The sequence below is a fragment of the Austrofundulus limnaeus genome, unplaced genomic scaffold (genome assembly GCF_001266775.1).
Source record: "Austrofundulus limnaeus strain Quisiro unplaced genomic scaffold, Austrofundulus_limnaeus-1.0 Scaffold1, whole genome shotgun sequence".
NCBI lineage: Eukaryota > Metazoa > Chordata > Actinopteri > Cyprinodontiformes > Rivulidae > Austrofundulus > Austrofundulus limnaeus.
The window spans coordinates 8,067,217-8,086,329 of record NW_013952403.1 but is presented as its reverse complement, the minus strand read 5'-3'; the positions used below and the strand labels follow the sequence as shown (position 1 = coordinate 8,086,329).

Below are 19,113 nucleotides of genomic sequence, written 5' to 3'. Positions count from 1 at the left end.
TTTTTTTTACAGAAACATTTGCTTCTGTTTCAGTTTGTGTCCTGTCCTGAGCTACAAGATGTGCCGTACAGCGCTGACCTGTCTTCGGTAGACGACGACCAGCAGGTTCACCCCATCACCAAGTCRCATTCCCGCTGGCTGCTTCATCCACCGGGAGCTTCCCCGGAGCCTCCCGCTGCAGAGCACCACTCCATGACGCTCTGCAGTGACCTGGAGCCGTACGTCAGTCTGGTGGCAGAGCTGACCACGGAGAAAGTAGAGGAGGAGCAGAAACCCGACCGACTGAAGGAACAGATGGAAACATCAGAGGACGACTCCGGTGAAAATTCAGAACCCAGTTTATCAGTGCAACACACCAGAGAACAGCCCATGACTTTCAGCAACGCCGCTTATTACTATCTGTACAACCGACTGGTGGATTTCCTCACTAGCAGAGACATCGTGAACCAGCAGATCAGCTATGTTGTAAAGGCCTGCCAACCTGGGGAGGTGGCAATCAGGGACYCTTTGTACAGACTCGGAGTGGCACAGATCAACACCGAATAAAGAGGAAAATGAAGGACAGAGGAGATGGAAGGAGATCTGGTAAGAACTGCGGAGTGGTCAGTAGCATTACTGCAAAAAAAAAAAAAAGCTTCTCAGTATTTTCATGATGCAATTTTTAAACATATAATCAGTAACTAATTGTTATACCTCTGTGCGCTCCGGTAAATGTAAGAGTGAATGACATCATCATTTGTCAGTGATCATTTCTTTTGGTTTAAGAAAAGAGTTTAACGAATGTAAGACTTGAATCTGTGCTGCCCCCTGACAGGAGGAATGTAAACTATTATTGACTGAACTTCTTTAAACCCAAATCTATAAAGCTTGTAACATATTTATTYCCCATTTTTTATTCAGACATACAGATTTTACCGCCTTTAGGCCTGAAGTTTTCAGATTCAAAGTGATACATGATGTGGAAATTTTTTCTTGTTTTATTACAACAGCTCATCCGTCTGCCAGGTAAAATTAATGTGGGCTAACAATACAGCAAATTTGGCTGCAGAATTTTACTTMGTTCAATAAACACCAGATCAGTCACATGACCATGTTATGGAAATAGACTATAGAGACGGAGCACCTTCACCAGATGAATCTGATTGCCATCAACAAACAATAAACTTTACTGGATTAACGTCAGCTTTCAGACATCGATTTCCTTATTTTAGTTTCATCCTTTTCCAGGAAAGCAAGTGTTCAAGGCTTTTATGAAGTAATTCAAAAGACGTAAACATTTGGGTCCATGTTTCAACTGTCTGACTTTGGAGATTAATCCAAAGAATTAAAGTGGTCTTTCTTCATTGTACTTTATTCAATCTAATTTATGCTATATTTCAGTTTAAAAAGTGGCAACAATTATGATTCTACCCCATTTATGCTTAGCAGTTTGTATAGTGTTTTTTTTTTTGTGGTTGTGTTGCTTAAGGACAGCGTGATCTAAGTAGAGCTTGAAGCAGAAACATTTACGTTTTTGATAGAAAACCAGCTTGACTGTAATTTGACACTGTCAGCTTTTAACGGGGCCACTAGTGTTTGAACGGTTCCTGACCGTCAGAACCAKCTCCAGCTCACCTGGTGGAAACAGATTTGATCTTTTTTTTTTAAAGACCATCAGTCTTTCAGGAAGTCCTGATGCATCTCAAAAATTCATCTAGAAAAATCTAACAAAGTTGAGTCAGGTCCTCTGGACAGGTTCTTCAGTGAATGAATGAATGAATTTTATTTATGAGAACAATGTGCAATTAAAACATAAACATAAAAACATTTGATGCATTACACCAGATTTAGCCAAAGGCTAGTTTACATCTGCAGCCCTCTAAAAATAAAAACAAAACAGCATCCGACAATAATAAAAACAAGAAAAGAAAATAACAGAAAAATTAAAACAATTTAAAATAAAACATTTTGCAATCTACAGTAAAAATACATAAACACCCCACTCTCCAAACACAATTAAAACGTTATATCACTAAACATTCAACAAAAAAACCCGCAACTCCCCAAACCAAAAGCAAACTCTAAAATRGATTACCCAGTGCAATTCAGTGATTTCAACGCTGAATAGATTTAAGATATTTTTTAAGGTTATTTTTAAAACTAATAAAAAAACTACAGTTTTTTACATGATCGATGGCTTTAACCGAAAAAGCTGCTTGACCAAAGGCTGAGCGTCGATCAGGAACTTCACAGTTCTGTCTGGATGTTCTGGTTAAGTGCAAAGAAACAGGTGAACGACAATAAACAAATTTTTGCGAACAGATTAGCGCTAAACCGTTTAAAATTTTATATACTGTTTCCATATTTGAAAAAAAAAAACAACCTAAAATTCTCAAAAGAAAACAAGTTATATTTCTGCACAATCTGACAACGATGGTGTCTTAAAGGCTTGTTGTCCAATATTTTGAGGACCTGTTTGTAACAAGACTCTACAGGTTTTATCACTGACACATTGGCTTGTCCCCAACATGAAATACAATATGAGATGTGTGAAAAAATGAGTGCATACATGAATATCTTGGACGCTTCCAATGACAAACAAGATCTAACATGTCTAAAATTGACCAAGTTATATCTAACAGTTTCTGTCATTTTTTAAATGTTTCTTGTAGATGAAGTTTGAATCCAAAAAACCTCCCAGATACTTAAACTCAGTCACAGTATCAATTTGTTTACACTTGATGTAAATGTTTAAATTTGAAGTGTCCAATTTAGTTTTAGAGAAAAACATACTTTTTTGCTTTGTTTACATTTAAAGTCAGACAGGATTGATTTAACCAGTCAACCACTCCCTCCAGYTCTTTGGTTAATTTCTCAGCCYCAAGTTGAGCCYTTTTAGCATGRGTGTACAGAACAGTGTCATCCACATATAACTGGACTTCTACTTCYTGACAAAACTTTGGAAGGTCATRGATGTAAAGACTAAAAAGCAGGGGTCRAAGCACAGATCCTTGTGGTACACCCARTGTGCATTTTAGGAAACTGGAATGTACATCTTTGATACTTCTTTATTGAAATGTTTTGTCTCTTCTTCAGGAGATTTTTTTCAATCTGAGGAATCAATCAAAACTAGTTCACATGCAAAAGAGGACCAGCAGCCTAACAACTGATTGTAAAGGCCCCCACATCCTCGGGTGTACTTMGGTCTGCGGAGGTCCGCGCGGATTCGAGGAGGACTCAATGCGGACCCGAAGCGGTCTGGTCCGCGCAGAGATCAATTTTTTATGTCCGCGTCGTCCGCGGTGCGCACAATGGCATGTACTGTACTGGGTGCAACACCAAGCCGATAAAGTTGAGAATCAGTGTCATTTGTGGACGAAATGGAGTCAAATCTTGAAAAGCGTCTCATGGAGGAGATTAGAAAACTTTATGATGTGTCAATGAAGGAATATGAAGACTTTCAGTGAGCAAAAAATTTGTGGGAGGAAATAGCTCAGATCCTGGGTAAGGTAGTTCTTTTCTTTTTTTCTTTTATGGTTTTTAAAGCTAAAATGCAAACTATCTCTTCCTCCTGATCCTTGACATCATGACTGAAATTGCGAGAAATTAAAGAATTCGTCGGGCGGTCAGTACGCTCGAGTATGAAGTCTCAAACATCCGRGGACAARATGRGCATAGTCCACACAATTCATGGAATACGCACAGTACGCCCGAGTATGTGGGAGCCTTTAGTGCTCTGATGGTGACCAATCATCAGGCTCCCAGTGCTCTTTTGCATGAAGACTTATAGGTTTGAGCTGGTTGYCTCTCACAAGGTGCTGTTTGCAGTCGTTTATCGACCTCTCAAATATAATAAGGACTTCATAAATGACTTTGCAGATATTTTGGCTGACATTATGCCTAAATATGATCGGGTTCTTATTGTCGGTGATTTTAATATTCATGTGTGTTGTCCTGACTCTCCAATGGCAAAGGCCTTTTTAGATCTCATTGACTTTTAATTTTGTACAGTCTGTGGCTGGTCTCACTCAAGAACACGGACACACACTTGACCTGATTTTATCTTTTGGTTTACCTGTTTTTAACTTGCAGATCTGTGTATCTGTGTTTTCTGATCAATTGCCTGTTTTATTTGCTGTCACTCTCACTCGCGCCACAGTTAAACCTGCACTGCAGCTCGGCTCTGTTGTGTTTTTAACTCTTCCGCTACTGAACAGTTTTTAGATGGTTTTAATCAAAACTATCCCATTCCAGAGTCTGTATGTAACAACACAGAGGAGCTGAGCTCCTGGTTTCACACCACCTGCAGAACTGTTTTGGACACTGTGGCTCCACTAAAAACCAGGCCGCCTAAAACCAGATCAGAGCCCTGGTTAAATGATGAAACTCGTCTTGTCAGACGTGAGTGCCGGAGAGCTGAGCGGAAGTGGAAAAAGGACAAGTTGGAGTTGTCCRTTTAAATTTTAAAGGATTGCTGGCGTCACTATCAAAGGACTGTCAAAAATGCTGAAAGAAAACACTTCTCAGATTTAATGATGTCAAATCATCACAATCCTTCTATTTTATTTAAAACCATTGATGCTGTCTTAAATGCTCCACAGACTGTTTTGAGCCATCTTCTGCTGCTTGTGAGAAATTTCTTCACTTTTTTACTGATAAGGTTACTTCCACTAGGGCTGGGATATCTGTTTCCACATATGACCCCTCGATCCTTGTTCCTTGCTTTGTTGTTTTTGATAGATTTCAGCCTACCACTTTGTCTGGTTTTAAATCACTACACAGCACACAATCAAGTRTTTTAAAAGTTTTTAAAGATAAATATTTGGCCACTGACTCTGGAAATTGTGTTATTCTTGTGCTTTTAGACTTAACTGCTGCCTTTGACACTGTGGACCATCAGATTTTATTTTCTCGTTTGGAGCAGTGGGTGGGCATTAGGGGCACAGCACTGGAGTGGTTCAGATCTTATGAGTGAGAGAACATTCTGTGTTGGCCTTGGGGATTATGCGTCCTTTTCTTCTCCTGTCTCATGTGGAGCCTCACAGGGTTCAGTCTTAGGACCCCTCCTTTTTTTGTCTTTATTAGCTTCCACTTAGGTCCATTTTTAGAAAGCATGGAATTTCATTTCACTTTTATGCAGATGATTGTCAGGTTTCTGTCCCCTCAAGAAAAATGACTCATTCTCCACTGAACCACTGCTAAAATTTCTTGAGGACTTGAAGTAMTGCTGGGGGGTATACCGTTTTGTACCGAAAACCGGTTTTTGTTTTTGTTATGATATGACTTTTCTGAATACCGTTATAGCCTGAACATGTGCGGAACATTTCCTCGCACCACCGCTAAGCGCATTAGCATGCTAACGTTATTGTTGGAACAACTGGCTGCGGGTGGTGTGTTTCAGCTGCTTATATGGTCTGACGTAAAAAAAAAAAGCGTCCCATTTTCACCATTGCTGAATAGTAAACAACTCTTCAGTGACGTGCACGGTTAGATTTAACGCTCTACGTTATAATGGAGACATTAATGCATGGAGACTCTAGCGTACTTCTATTGTGAAAAGCCCGGGGGGAAGTAGTTTTATAGTGTAGCGAAGTTGACTGATGTGCAAAGTGAGTCGTCCTTTTAAGTTTTATTAACGCGTAACGATAGACCAGATAAGGATTTTTTCTCAACCCTTCACGATCAGACCTAAATGCATAATTACTGTCTACAACCAGGCAAAGAAGAAAAGACGTACAAGAGGAGGGAAACAGTGATACAGAGGTACAGTAAAAGAAAAAAGTCAATAAGCAAAGTTTGTACATTTTATTATCAGCTGAGCTGTGAGGAAAAAAATACKGTCAAATACCATGAAACCAYTGTAATTGTTGAAAATACCGTGGTATAAAATTTGGGTCATACCGCCAAGCTCTAACTTGAAGGCCTGGATGGCTTTCATTTCTTTACGTTTGAATGAGAAGAAAACTGCGGTTATGTTTTATGGCACATCCACTGATATTCCTCTTGTGGATTTACAGTCCTTGACTCCATACATCAAACCAGTCATAACAAATCTGGGGGTCAAGGTGGACAGTGATCTTAGATTTGATAAACATATAAGAGCAGTGGTGAAATCCAGCTTTTTTCATTTAAGGCAGCTGGATAAAGTCAAGCCCATTCTTTCTAGAAAGATCTTTGAGGCAGTAATCCACTCCATTACCCCTCGGTTAGACTACTGTAATGGGCTTTATATAGGGGTCAGTGCTTCCTCTGTCGCTCACCTCCAGAGGGTCCAAAATGCTGCCGCATGTCTTTTAACTGGCACAAAAAAGCATGAGCACATTTCCCCTGTTTTAGCCTCACTGCACTGTCTGCCTGTTAATTTTAGGATTCATTTTAAAGTTCTTTTATTTGTTTTTAAAGCATGAAATGGTCTTGCCCCACTTTACCTCACTGAGCTGATGCACCCCTATACGCCCTCCCGTTCTGAGGTCAGCAGACCAGCTGATCCTGAGAATCTCAAAAACTAACCGTAAGCTTAGAGGGGATCGTTCCTTCTCCACTGCTGCTCCTAAAATGTGGAGCAACGTACCTTTGGGCATCAGACAGGCCATGTCTTGTCGGCTTTTAAAACGCTACTCAAAACCCATCTCTTCTTTTTGGCTTTTGGCTCCATCTGAGATGTTGACTTTTAGTTTGTTTTGAGATTATTTTATTGTTGTTTTAATTGGTTTTATGTGTTTGTTTTATTGTATAGTTTTAATTTTTGGATTTGGCTTTTATTATGTACTGTGACTGTTGTGTGTTTTATAGACTGTGACTGAATATACAGCACTTTGGTCCTATGGTTGTTTAAGTGCTTTATAAATAAAGTTGGTATGGTATGGTATGGTATGGTATGGTATGGTATAAGGCTGAGCTTACCTTTGCTTACCGTTTCAACGTCAAATAACCTGTTCTGAGGATCTGATTCAACTTTGTAAAATGTTTCAAGAACTTATATTCAGATACAAGTTTAACTTTCAAGCACAACTTGTACACATATTTAAAGATGTGGTAATGGAGGCACGGTGACTCAGTGGTTAGAGCTGTCCCCTCTCAGCAGCTATGTTTACATGGACGTAAGTAATCGGATTAAATGGCCAATCAGAATAAAAATGCATCAGGTAAATGCTCCAATCAGAACATTCTGATCTGATTCAGCTCGATCTGGATTAATTTGAAATCTAAATGAGAGGGTTGGTTTATGCTGATTGATAATCCGAATGGCGTGCATGTAAACACTCAATCTGATCATGTTATTCTGGTTGTGAAAACCTGACCTGACTGTGCATGTCTTCTGACTTTCATCCACTGGTTTCTTGTCTCTTGTACAGGGATGTTTATTTCCTCCCACTCTCTCAACTGATAAAGAAGGTGGACAAACAGATACGTTGCTTCGACAAAAAAAGTACGTTGTTTCGCCTGTAGCTCAATCAGGGAGTGCAGTAACATCTTTCACCAATGTGAAAACCTCAAAAGACATTTGTTTATGTTCATCATGGAAGTAGAACACCTCCTTTTGTAGTTTTTTAGGAAAACTTTACAACTCTGCGTGTCAGCACTTCTAATCTGAATAAAAACTCGGCGCATGTAGATGCGTGTCATGACAGGATTGTGCCTGTGTAAACAATACACATCAACCCAATCAAAGGATTTTGCACATGTAAACATAGCAAGTGAGAAGGTCACATGATCATCTTCCAGCCTGGGGCCTTTCTGGGTGGAGTTTACATGTTTTCRCTGTGCACAAGTGGGTTTTCTCTGGGTACTCTGGTTTTCTCCCACAGACTAAAAACAGGCATGTTTGGTTAATTGATAACTAAATTATCCTGAAGTGTGAGTGCCGCCTCTCACACAGTGACTGCTGCAGACAGGCCCCAGCTCTCTGACCTGGAAAGGAGAAGTGGGTAAACAAAATAGAAGGATGGAAGCTTGTGGTATTGAAGGGTATAAGGTTTTTCTTTAGTCTCTGGTATGAAAAGCAAAAGATGATGTGCATTTCTTTAATTTATTCTAAGCCCTTAACTACTTTTTTTTGTTTTGTTTTAAATTTTTACAAACCAGGAAATTTTTCATTTAAACAGGTTTGAAAAACTRGGCAACAGTTTAGTTTGAATAGTTTGCAATAATTCATGAAAGATGTAATTAGAGCATCTCTAAAGGCAAAACTTTACAAATGCTTTCTGTTTAAAATGATCTGAGTTTAAACTTCAAAGTCCAGGAGAGGTCTACGGATTTACAGCGAGGTCAATACTTCCCTGCTGAGATTTCAGACTTGTGCAATATTAACCCATATTGTGGGAAACGTTTCAGAGGAAATGCAGATTGGATGATATCTAGTAGAAAACAGGAAGTGATGAGAGAACTCAAAAGACCACACGGTTTCTATCAACAAAGACACAACAACAACAAAATAAAACTTCATTTAGTACTCCAGAAATATATAAACTAATATTCACAAATGAGATCTTTTAATAGTAAAGCTTTATTAAACATCTCAGAAGTTTTACAGTGATTTGCTGATTGCATTGATTTGCACAAAAAAATCAAAATAATTTCAGTGTCTTACTATCGAAAACATTTCAGTGAAAATAAAGATGATTTTTTTGTGATATATATATATATATATATATATATGTGTGTGTGTGTTTATATGTACACTATGAGACATCTAACTTGTGACTGTATCGCACACATAGCTTATAYGTCCATCTTAAATCATCACACAGTTGGCAGTGAAAGGCTTTTTGCTACATACACACAGTTCAGCACTCACAAAGCTCTACATGACTCCGAAAACAGAAAAAAATATTTTTCACATTGTCAAACATGAAACARTACATCTGGTCCAGGATGGATCCTCAGATTTCCCTGCTCTTAAACTGGGTTGAACATCAGTAAATGAATTAAAGTGAAGCAGAACAATCACATGCTGCCGACCAAAGATGCTCACAGTAAATGTGTTGCAAGTCATACAGCCGTGACTGAAGCGCAAAAAAAGGGCAAAACAACACGGCCATTCTTTTCCAACATTTTAGTTCATTTGCATGTTTTAATCACGAGTTTGTAGACATTCACTCTTCAGATGCTCACTTTTAAGGAACAAAAGCTAATTTAAGTGGAACAAGTAATGGATCAAGTAGTGGTTGAGACCATATTGAGCTGTTTCCTCTAGGTAACAGTGCATTTAATAAAGTTGTGAAAAAGGGGATCCTGCTGACTTAAACCTCCACAACAAAAAATCAATACTTAGAAGGCAGTAATATGGATAAAAATAGCTGTAATAAACATAAAGTACATTAGATAACATTATCAGAAAAGAGGTCATGAAACACACACCAGAGGGACTTATTAGATAAAGCTTTGGCTGATGGTGTGACAACATATTTCCTCCTTTCGTGTCCACAGCTGGAGTAGACGTGGCAGTTTCTAGTCACAGTCTGCACAGTCACATGCCTTCGCTGCAGTCGCTAGTCTGTCTGGGCAAGAAGGCGCAAAAATAGCTGAGAGGGCAACAGCAGCTTGCAGCTCTGCAAACTGCTCCAGCCACAAGTGTTTCTCACGTTCCCAGTGGCTCACCGATGACCGATTGGTTTGCTAATACGTCTCCGCTCAGGGCTTTCAACAGAACTGGTAGTTGTTGTTGCTCTTCATCAGAGGCTGCTCTTCTTCCTCGTGGTCACAAGACTGGTCATGGGGGCACTTGGGCTTGTCATCCTCACCACCCTCTGTGACTTCCTGCTCCATATTCTGGTAGATTACCTGAGGAGGGGGATCATTAAGGTGGTTACATTTGAACAGAGAAGGTCTGTTTTATCCAAAAAAGCAGTGGTTTTGGGTGCATCCTGTTCTTTGACAAAGTGCTGCTTTTTTAGATTGTTGAACCTTTTGGCAACCAAAATACAATTTAATTAATTGCTTAAGTCACATAGTAAAATCAGTTGTTTCTTTTGGGGAAATAAAAAAGGAACCACAATTTTCCTCAGGACATCTCGTTTGGAACATCACATGTTTGAGCTCCTCGGTTGGCTTTAATGAAACCAGTAGGTTGTGTCAGACTAACTCACCTGTTCCTGCACAAGCTGGTCCCCAAGGAGTTGTTCTATCATCTGGCTAATTTTGTTAAATGTTGGGCGCTTTGTTGGCTCCAGATTCCAGCACATCTTCATGATGGTGTATCTGGAATAAAAAAAAACAACAAAGAAGCTCAGTTTTAATTGTTTATATTGAGAAAGGTAAAGTCAGAAAACGTAATAATAAAATCAAATGAGGCCAGTACTGAGGGGCATTATTGAGGTCGTGACGCAGGTCGAGAAGAGAGGCTTGTTCATACAGACCTCTAGTCCTGAAGTCTCCTTTTTGCTTCCATGAAATAGCAGTTACACGGCATCACTAGCTTGGAGATCATGTGGCTAACAGGCAGAACTGAGGCCTGACTCACAGCAGGACAACAGATGATTAGACCCTGACTCAGATTTAGTCCCCTCTCTTTCCACGGCACGATTCATTCTGGGTGCTGTGACAGCTGTGAAGCCCCCTCGAGATACCGGAAGAAACTTAATTTTCTCACTTTTTTTCAGTTCAGCGCTTGAGCTCTTTGAGTTTGTACTCAAGAACTGAGCAGTTATTAAAATCTGTTGTAATGGAAGTGCTTTGTGAGGTTACAAGTGTCAGTAATTTTAGGATGTGAGCTAAGCCGCAGAAGAAGCTGGAGGAGAAAAAGGGTTTCTTTGTTTGGCTGGGATAAACATTGGGACAGTAAGCTGTTTCATTTCTCTGATGTTATCATCAGCTCAGGCTAAATCAGCTAAAACTTACTGCATGTTGGTTCATCATTTACATGGAAGTGTAGCTGCATTAGTAGTATTACCTCCACAGCTTGCTCACTGATACGCTATAGACTCYAAGGCAGCTGTTACTTGTCAGAGCCTGCTGACGGTCACTTGATACCATGCTAATGCTCATCTGATAATAAAGCAGGGCTAAGCAAAGCTTTGTTGGCTGGCCAATGTAATGGGTTATTTGGAATGGAAAAACAAAGCAGGAGCTTTCTCTGAACTAAACTTACATTTCAGGTGGAGCAAAATCGGGTTGGGACATCTGGTAGCCACGTTTTACCATCTTGTAGAACCTAGAGTCCACAGCCATGCTCGGGTACGGACTTTGGCCTAACAAAGAATTCAAAGTTGGSTTTTTTTGGAGACAATAAAAAGACAATGAAAATGAGTGCATGCAAGCAAATGTTTTAACCTAAAGAGAAAATCTCCCATAGGAGGATGCCATAGGACCAAACATCGCTCTGGACAGTGTAGAGGCAGTCGAAGATGCTCTCCGGTGCCATCCATTTGACCGGCAGACGGGCCTTCAATCACATACCAAAAGAAAGGGTCTAAAGAGGGGGTCTAAATTCATCTCCCCAGCTGGCGGTTACTCAAAGCGCTTACATTGCCCTTCACAACATAGTTGGAGTCGTTCATGATGTCCCGCGCCAAGCCAAAGTCACAAATCTTTGCTTCTCTACGGCTGGTAAGGAGGACATTTCTGGCTGCAACATCCCTGTGAATACACTGAACAATAGACACAACCACAAAGGTTGTCTCAGTTTATAAGGTCTTGCATTACAAACAAATCAGTATCAATTACACCCCCAAGCATCAAATGTTCTGAACACAACTAACCTCTGACTGTTTTAACCAGTGGTTCTTAACTTGGGTTCGATCGAACCCTAGGGGTTCGATGAGCCGGTCTCAGGGGTTCAGGGGTAATAAATAAAAGAACAACGGACAAACATGGAAATTCACTGTATTGATTTCACATCCAACATTTCACATGCTCCTTTTAAAATCGCTCTTTCATAGAAATGAGTTTGTCTTCTCAAACACAGAGTGTCGTGCTGCTTTGAGGAATGACAAAGCAGCTTTTGTTATTCACTAGCACGGCGGTGTTCTTTCAGAAATATATATTTTTTCTTACATTTTTGGCAGCCAAAAAGTCAAGGCCCTGAGCTACTTGAAGGGAGAATCTCAGCAGGTCGTCCATATCCAGTGGCCAGTCACCGGTCTCCTCACAACCAGACTCTGTGAATCAGGAAAATACATTACTTGGAAAAAAAGAGGCCTGCAATGTTTGCCTGTTGAGGCTGTTATGTAATTTGATCATTACTGATGAGTTTACCTGGTTCTGTGTTCGGTAGCTGAGTGGGTCTCATCTCCAGGTAACTGCCGGAGGCTGTGCTGGAGATCCCACTATCACTGTTACACACACAAAAAAAGCAAAAAGATCACAGTGAGTGGACATGTTTMATCTTTTCTCTGTCTGAGATGGACATTTGTCAATGTACCTTCTGATAAACTGCTTCTGAATGCAGATGTTCTTGTAGTTGTTAGAGTTCTCCTCAATGTCTGGAATATTCATAACAGAGTCTACGAATGTCTCTGCCTTCTGGCGAAGGAAGTTCAGGAGGTCGCCAAAGCTGCAGTACTCAGTGATCACAAGGACGGGTCCTGGTGAGGAAACACACCACGTCACAGTTTTGAAATGAGTTTTTTTCCATTTGTGCAAATTGCTTGGCAACAGTTGAGTTGGCATGGACTGAAAAAACTTTTCTAAACATGTTTTTAACCGTCTGACCTCCGTAAGTGCAGGCTCCGAGTAGATTGACAATGTTTTTGTGGTGTCCAAGGTGGCTCAGGATCTTCAGCTCAGACATCAAAGCCTCCCTCTCATCTGTATGGGCACTGGCTGCAGACAGACAGGAGAGACTGAGAGACTGCCAACCCATCATCTGATACAAACAATGTGGGAAAAACAACTGTGTGATGTTGTGTTTGGATGCTTGTCCTTCAGACTAACCAGTAATCTCTCAAATTTACCTTTTAGCATCTTCACAGCCACACGCATCACGTTGTCCTCTTTTCCCAAACCGTAAGCCGTGGCTTCAACAACCTTTCCYAACGCACCTGCGCCTAGGATCTTTCCTGTTTTAAAGGCAAAAATACATAGAATCCATGTTTTTAGAATACAGTAAAACTTTTTTAACATCTACATAAAAGTTGAGCTTCCAAAAGTTTTTAACCTAGTTTGAGTTTGTCTCTGGGGAACTCCCACTTCTCGTTGTACGGTAGCTGAGTGGGGTCGATGAAGGTGTAGTTGTTGCCATCTCTGGCCTCAATGATCTTCCAACGTATTTCAAACCTGGGTTTCTGAAAAGTTGAGTCATAGGCAAACATTTGATCTTTTGCTTAATATTGAACTAATTGTTTTGTTGAGGTTTCACTGTTCAAATTGAATTTTACCTGTTTGTATTTGTAAAACAGAAAAACCAGCAGCACCAGGAGGATCGCCAGAATCCCTGCAGCTCCACTCAGGGCGGTAGTGAAGAGCTTGTCTGTCCCATCAGACAAAAACCTTCATGAATGCGCTGGCTTGTTTAGACAGACAAACAAAACGTCACACACTCACCAGAAACCTCCATGGCAAAAGTGTCTCTGCTGATGCCAGCGAGATTGAAAGCCACACACTCCACAGTCATCCTCTGGTTGGACAGGCCCACGGTCAGGACGCTCTCCACCTCCACAGCGCCATTCTCCTCCCTCTGGACCTCCACAGTCGGAGCTTGGAGGGGTATCGCCAGCTGCAACCCTGGGGCGTTTTCATTTTCATCGCACCTGTCTCATCAGAAGAAAGACACACTTAAAGAAAAAGTACAGGAACAGTTGTGTTGAACATTAAAATACAATATTTTAGTTAAATACTGACGTTGGTCGTATTCCGAGGCACTGGTACCATTTGATTCTCGGAGCTGGATAGCCAAATGAGGTGCAAGTCAGTGTGGTCACATTTTCCCATCTCACCACAGCCACAGGCCTCTCTGTCACACATTAAAAGGAAGAAACTCAAYTTGAATAAAGTGACAGTAAGACCTGCTGAAGAGTTTTGCTGTTATGTCACTTACGATACATTTGGACTTGAAACGTGATGGATGCATTGGCCAAAGCACTGCTGGCATAGAAAGTGTACTGGCCCTGCTCCTGTCTGTTCATCCTCTTCAGCTGCAGACTGGCGTGGTATCTAATGCAACAAACAAAAACCAAAAGACAAAAAAAAAACAAAACAAACCAGGGATAAGGATGTCTGCGAAATAAGAAGTGACTAACTGTGTGGTTTGACTTCAGACAGTTCCTATATATCATTGTCCAGTACAAATTAAAAACAGAACAGTTCTCTTCCCTTTTGTAGTTTTATGACCTGAGTGGAGATACAGTGACCTTCCTGGTCAAATTCACACAAAATGCCCCTGACAGCAGTTTTTTAGAGCAGCTTCCCCTTTTGATGGAAAGGTCTAAAACGATTGGTCGTAGAGTTGCCGAACTTCGTCTACGTCACCTGTTGTTGTATTTGAAGAACTTGGGCTCCTGAGTGGATGTGCTGAGAGATGTCGGGGTGTGCCATTTGTGTTCAGTGATTTGAGGGTAGGCTTCGATGAGCACGTTGAGTTCCAGATCTTGGCCCTCATTCACCTCAATTGAGAGACCTCGGCGCGCCAGTTTCGGTGAGAGCTGGGGCAACAGCCTGATGTAAGGCTTGTCTGTTCGAAAGACGTAATTGGAGTATTTTTTTCAGTTTGATTTCTAACCATCAGTGTCAGACATGGCAGATGTGACTATTATTCTGTGGCTCACCCACAACCAGGAGGTACGTCGTCGTACTGTTCACCCCGGCTTCATTGGTACCAATGCAGGAGATGTTTCCTGTGTCTGCCAGGTCCACAGAAGCGATGGTCAGAATGCTCTGTATATCCAGACGATTCTCCCCGCTGGAGCGAACCATCTCCTCGATTGTTGGTGTCTGAGAACATGAGATCACAACTGAGCCAAAGTCCAGATAAGCCTCAATCAAGCTTTAACGTGGCCTTGCACTGACCGATTTGGTGGCGTATTTCCACGTGACATTGTAGTTGAAGTTGGGATTGTGTGTTTTACAGCGAATCTTAAGTTCCTCCCCAACGATGCGGACATACTCATCTGTCTCCAAGAAGACATATGGAGGTAAACGGAGCTCTGGGAGAAAGAAGACAACATTTAAAACAGGTGTTGGGTTTTGGAAAATTGTGTMCAGGTTTTATACGATTTGGTCTTACTCTGAATGATGTTGATAGAAAAGGCCTTAGAGATCCTTTCTACACCATTGACCTTGGCTGTGCAGACGTAGTCAGCGTTGAAGCTGGGGTGGAGGCTGTGGATGAGAATGCCTCTGTGCCTGTCCACGGTGAAGTTCATTCCCGGAGGGACGGACGTACCGTTGTCCATGCGCAGGCCCAGCTCYGTGGCTGATGGGTCCGTCAAGAGGCAGGGCAGCATGTACTCTTCACCTTCCTTCCTCACCACTCGCAGGGAGGTGCTGCTGGTCCAGAACACACGTTGCGGATCTAAAAGAAAAAGAGAAAACAATGAACAAGCATAGGTAAAAACCACATTTAACAATAAAAATATGGTTTCATTGAGTCCAACTCACCTTTCACATACACGTGGACCGAGGAGGTCAGATCACTGTCCTTGGATTCAGCCGTGTAYGAACACGTGTACGTTCCTGTAAATTCTGCCGTGAGGTGGTCCACTTTTAAAGTGCGGACATTCCCGCTGCCTTTAGACACGTGACGTTTGTGTTTTTTTAGTCTGGGGTGCCAGTACACAGGGCCATCCCCCTCACACGTCAGTATCAGACGACTCCCAGGCCTGACCACCACCTCAGAACCCTCCACTGACATTGAATTGAATTTGATCACCGGACGKCTCCATTCAACTGAAAACAGGACATTATCAAAAGAATCAAACATTTACAGAAGCTTAGCTTTTTCTCTTATAATGATTTACCATTTTTGTCTTTTTTTCATCTCATTTGATTGATGATTCAGATTTAATTTGGAAGCAATTGCATGCAATCAGAAAACATCTCTGTCGTTTTCACTTCTGCTTTACGGACTGTAGCTATTTTTGCACAAATAGCTGCAGAAACTAATTATGGAAAATTTCTCAAATGGTTGTATTTGTATGTAGGTCTTTGTGATCAACACCAAAAAAAATAAAAATAAAAAAATAAAACAAGAAGCACATTCAAGTGATTAAAGCATGGAAATTAGAGTAAAATATCTGAACATGTGTGAAGAAGAAGAAACCTCTAAAAAAGGACTTTAGGCCTCAGGAAAAAGTAACTTTTGTGTTGGTAAAGTGCTCCTTTTATGGATCTGAGTAAATTTTATAATTTTATAGACAAGCGCTGAAATTCTTAGGATTGGAGGGAAAGGCCTTGACTCTGAAGGAACTTGGACCAAATCCTTTTTCGTGTCTGAAGCTTTCATCTGAACACCAGTAAGGTTATACAAGTTTCCATTAAAGGTTTTTTTGGACCAWGCATGTTTTGAATCTCGAAGGAGAACTGAGATTCCACGTTCAGCATTTTTCTATCCACCGCATTCATTTTTGAAAGACACTGGGAATGAAATCAGTTTCACGCCAATCAGCAGTTCCGCGGTGAACCTCCTGAGTTTCTGTAGTTACCTTCCTCCTTATTCATTTATCTGACCCTGCAGTTAAATAATAATAACCTCAAAGCGATTCAATGGAGAGATGGAGATGAAATTCAAAATTGCAACATGGTGGGTGATTATTGTTGTTTATGAGATGCTCAGAACTGGTCTGAAATACAGAAGAAATGATAAAAAATGGYCAAAAACATCTTAAGAATGGCATCGCAAACAACCCATAATGCTATTGTAAATTGTCRGAATGATTACTGGCAGTGAACTGATGCTATAAAATATGAAATTAAACTGCTGAATCCTCATATAAAAGAGATTTAACTCTGTTGAAACATTTTTAGAGTATTATATAAGTAATTGGATCAGTGTGGCACAGAGAAAAATTGTGTCACAGCTGAAGTAAGTGAATTTTTTTATACACATTTACAGACTTGCTGTGTTGCTCATGACTTACTAACACCCATAAAAGACGGCGGACAAGTTGAAAGCCAGACATTAATATCTATAAAAAAAATAGAGTTGGGGAGTTTGTCCCGTCTTACCTGAAGCAGCAGAGGCCACCATCCCCAGCAACAGTGGGATGTAGCGCTGCATCCTGGATCAACTCCAAACCTGCAGGTTGGAGAGCAAAACGTGTGTGTGTGRCATGAAAACACTCCTCGTTTGACGTGTGTTGTCAGAGAGAGAAATGGAAAAACTGTCTAAYAAGCTGAGCTATCGCTCCATCCCATCTGCTACTTCTCCTTTCTGAGCAGAGCAGCTCTGCCCACGAGAAAGAATCATAAATTTTCAATTCCAAATCTGCAGTTAAACAGTTTTATTTTTGAAGAACATAGTCATTGTTTGAATGACTGTTCTCACCTCAGATGTCTTCAGTGGGTTTCAGAAGCCCCCAGACACGAGTCCCTTCTCGTCTCCACTGTTTGTCTCTGCTCTTATCCTCTTTTCTGCTTGTTTACCGTCTCCTCGCCGCAGAAAAGTCACACAGCAAACATCAGCAAGCACACAACGTGGTGAAGGGTGGAGGGAACTGTGAGTCAAAGGGAMGGGGTGGGGGGTTCAGCTTATCATGCTCGACAAATTAATGAGCCCGTGCAAATGTAGCAGAGGAAAAGCCAAGAGGGTGGGAGCAGTCATCTGTGTGATCACCTGTATCAGGGCTGAACTTTGGCTGTCAGGCTTTTCTAATTGATCAGGTTGGAGAGGGAAGAATTCTCAGGTGGTTCTTCAAAACTGATCTCAGCAGAAGAGATGTAGCACAGTGTACAATAAAATGTCACTTTTCAGAAGAGTTTTGAACAATTAACATCTTAAACTGTTGTAACATTTGAAAAGCTTCTGTTTAGACAAACACATTTTCTTTCTGATTGGATTAACAAACTCAGTGTCCAAACTAAAGTTGTCAGAATCTGTGTCTTTTGGTTTGCTTTTCATAAATGTTTTTGTGTTTGTTATTTTTAGATTTATTTCTTATTATCTAGATTATAGTGCCAGCACCAGCCAATTTGATGCTCTAGGTGAGATTTTAGTGCAGTTTCCTAAATGTCACTGACAATTCTCATACATTCACATACAAAATTAAATACATTTGTCTTTAATATTATCTTTTATCTAGAAACCATGTTGTCCAGTTAAAAAAGTTAAAATATATTTAATTTGATAAAGAACATCAGAAGTCTACCTTATATGTACCAACATCTGCTGTCACTAGTTATATTACTAAATACTTTGCCTTCTCTACATGTCTTTTCTCCTTGGAGTGCAGTTTGAGCTCACATAAGCACCAGAGCAGTGAGGGGATGTGTGCACACGCAGAGCAGGAGTAGACCAAGTAATTGAAGAGGAGGGGGGAGCTAAGCAAATTATCATTATTATTAGATGCATTTGATATTATTTGCAATGTCACTAAATTATTTAGATTTTTCATATAAGTAAGTATGGTCTGTTTGTTTTATTAAGAAAAGTGAAAGTTACTTTTTTTTCTTTCTGTTTTGATGATGCCCCTGGAGGACTGGTGCCCTTAACAATTCACCTACATAGCCGAACCATAATTACTTATAATAATACAAAATACAGTATGAATAATTACTTTTTCTTTGAGGCAGCAGTGCCCTCTCCAGCAGATGGTACCCTGGGTCAGTGATTCCCAACCAGGGGTACGTGGAAAAATTTCCCATGTGTGTAAAATTTTTTTTTAATAAAAATAGGACTGAGATTTGTAGGGCCTTATGATTTCCGCAGTGCAGAAGATGTAAACAGAATCATGAAATTAACACAAAATGAATCCAGTATAAAATGCAGATTCATACAGAATTTGCTCATGTTGGGTATTTGATCCTCTCCTTGGGCTGCTACCTTATCGTGGTGGAGGGGTTTGAGTGTCCCAATGATCCTAGGAGCTATGCTGTCTGGGGCTTTATGCCCCTGGTAGGGTCACCCATGGCAGACAGGTCCTAGGTGAGGAACCAGACAAAGCGCAGCCCGAAGACCCCTTATGATGAAATCAAACATTGGATCTGGCATTCCCTTGCCTGGACGCGGGTCACCGGGGCCCCCCTCTGGAGCCAGGCCTGGAG

The 19,113-nt window shown here is 40.8% G+C and overlaps 2 protein-coding genes across 5 annotated transcripts in view; one reads left to right on the top strand and one right to left on the bottom strand.

The window, feature by feature from the left end:
- Window positions 1-1,182, top strand: part of hmgxb3 (HMG box domain containing 3) — a 19,600-nt gene extending 18,418 nt beyond the window's left edge. For all 3 annotated transcript variants that reach the window (XM_014008207.1, XM_014008190.1, XM_014008198.1), the window contains one exon: window positions 34-1,182. In XM_014008207.1, the coding sequence (XP_013863661.1) occupies window positions 34-546 (513 nt within the window). In that variant the 3' untranslated portion in view covers window positions 547-1,182. The remainder of the gene's footprint in view (window positions 1-33) is intronic.
- A 7,433-nt stretch (window positions 1,183-8,615) lies between these two features.
- Window positions 8,616-17,898, bottom strand: csf1ra (colony stimulating factor 1 receptor, a). 2 transcript variants are annotated; one of them, XM_014008174.1, is made up of 23 exons: window positions 17,687-17,894; window positions 17,399-17,567; window positions 17,080-17,149; window positions 15,514-15,801; window positions 15,140-15,427; window positions 14,923-15,059; window positions 14,682-14,847; window positions 14,386-14,587; window positions 13,955-14,070; window positions 13,759-13,870; window positions 13,462-13,667; window positions 13,296-13,387; window positions 13,076-13,202; window positions 12,873-12,977; window positions 12,631-12,741; window positions 12,341-12,503; window positions 12,175-12,251; window positions 11,974-12,077; window positions 11,445-11,567; window positions 11,251-11,362; window positions 11,069-11,168; window positions 10,068-10,179; window positions 8,616-9,762 (listed from the first exon to the last, which is right to left on the bottom strand). In XM_014008174.1, exons 3-23 carry the CDS (start codon window positions 17,129-17,131, stop codon window positions 9,622-9,624), a joined length of 2,934 nt encoding a protein of 977 aa, XP_013863628.1. In that variant the 5' UTR covers window positions 17,132-17,149; window positions 17,399-17,567; window positions 17,687-17,894; the 3' UTR covers window positions 8,616-9,621. The 2 variants fall into 2 exon arrangements, 1 of the variants encoding a protein (XP_013863628.1); XR_001310203.1 differs by lacking the exons at window positions 11,069-11,168; window positions 11,251-11,362; window positions 11,445-11,567 and having other exon boundaries at window positions 9,671-9,762; window positions 17,399-17,898.
- Window positions 17,899-19,113: the final 1,215 nt, after the last annotated feature.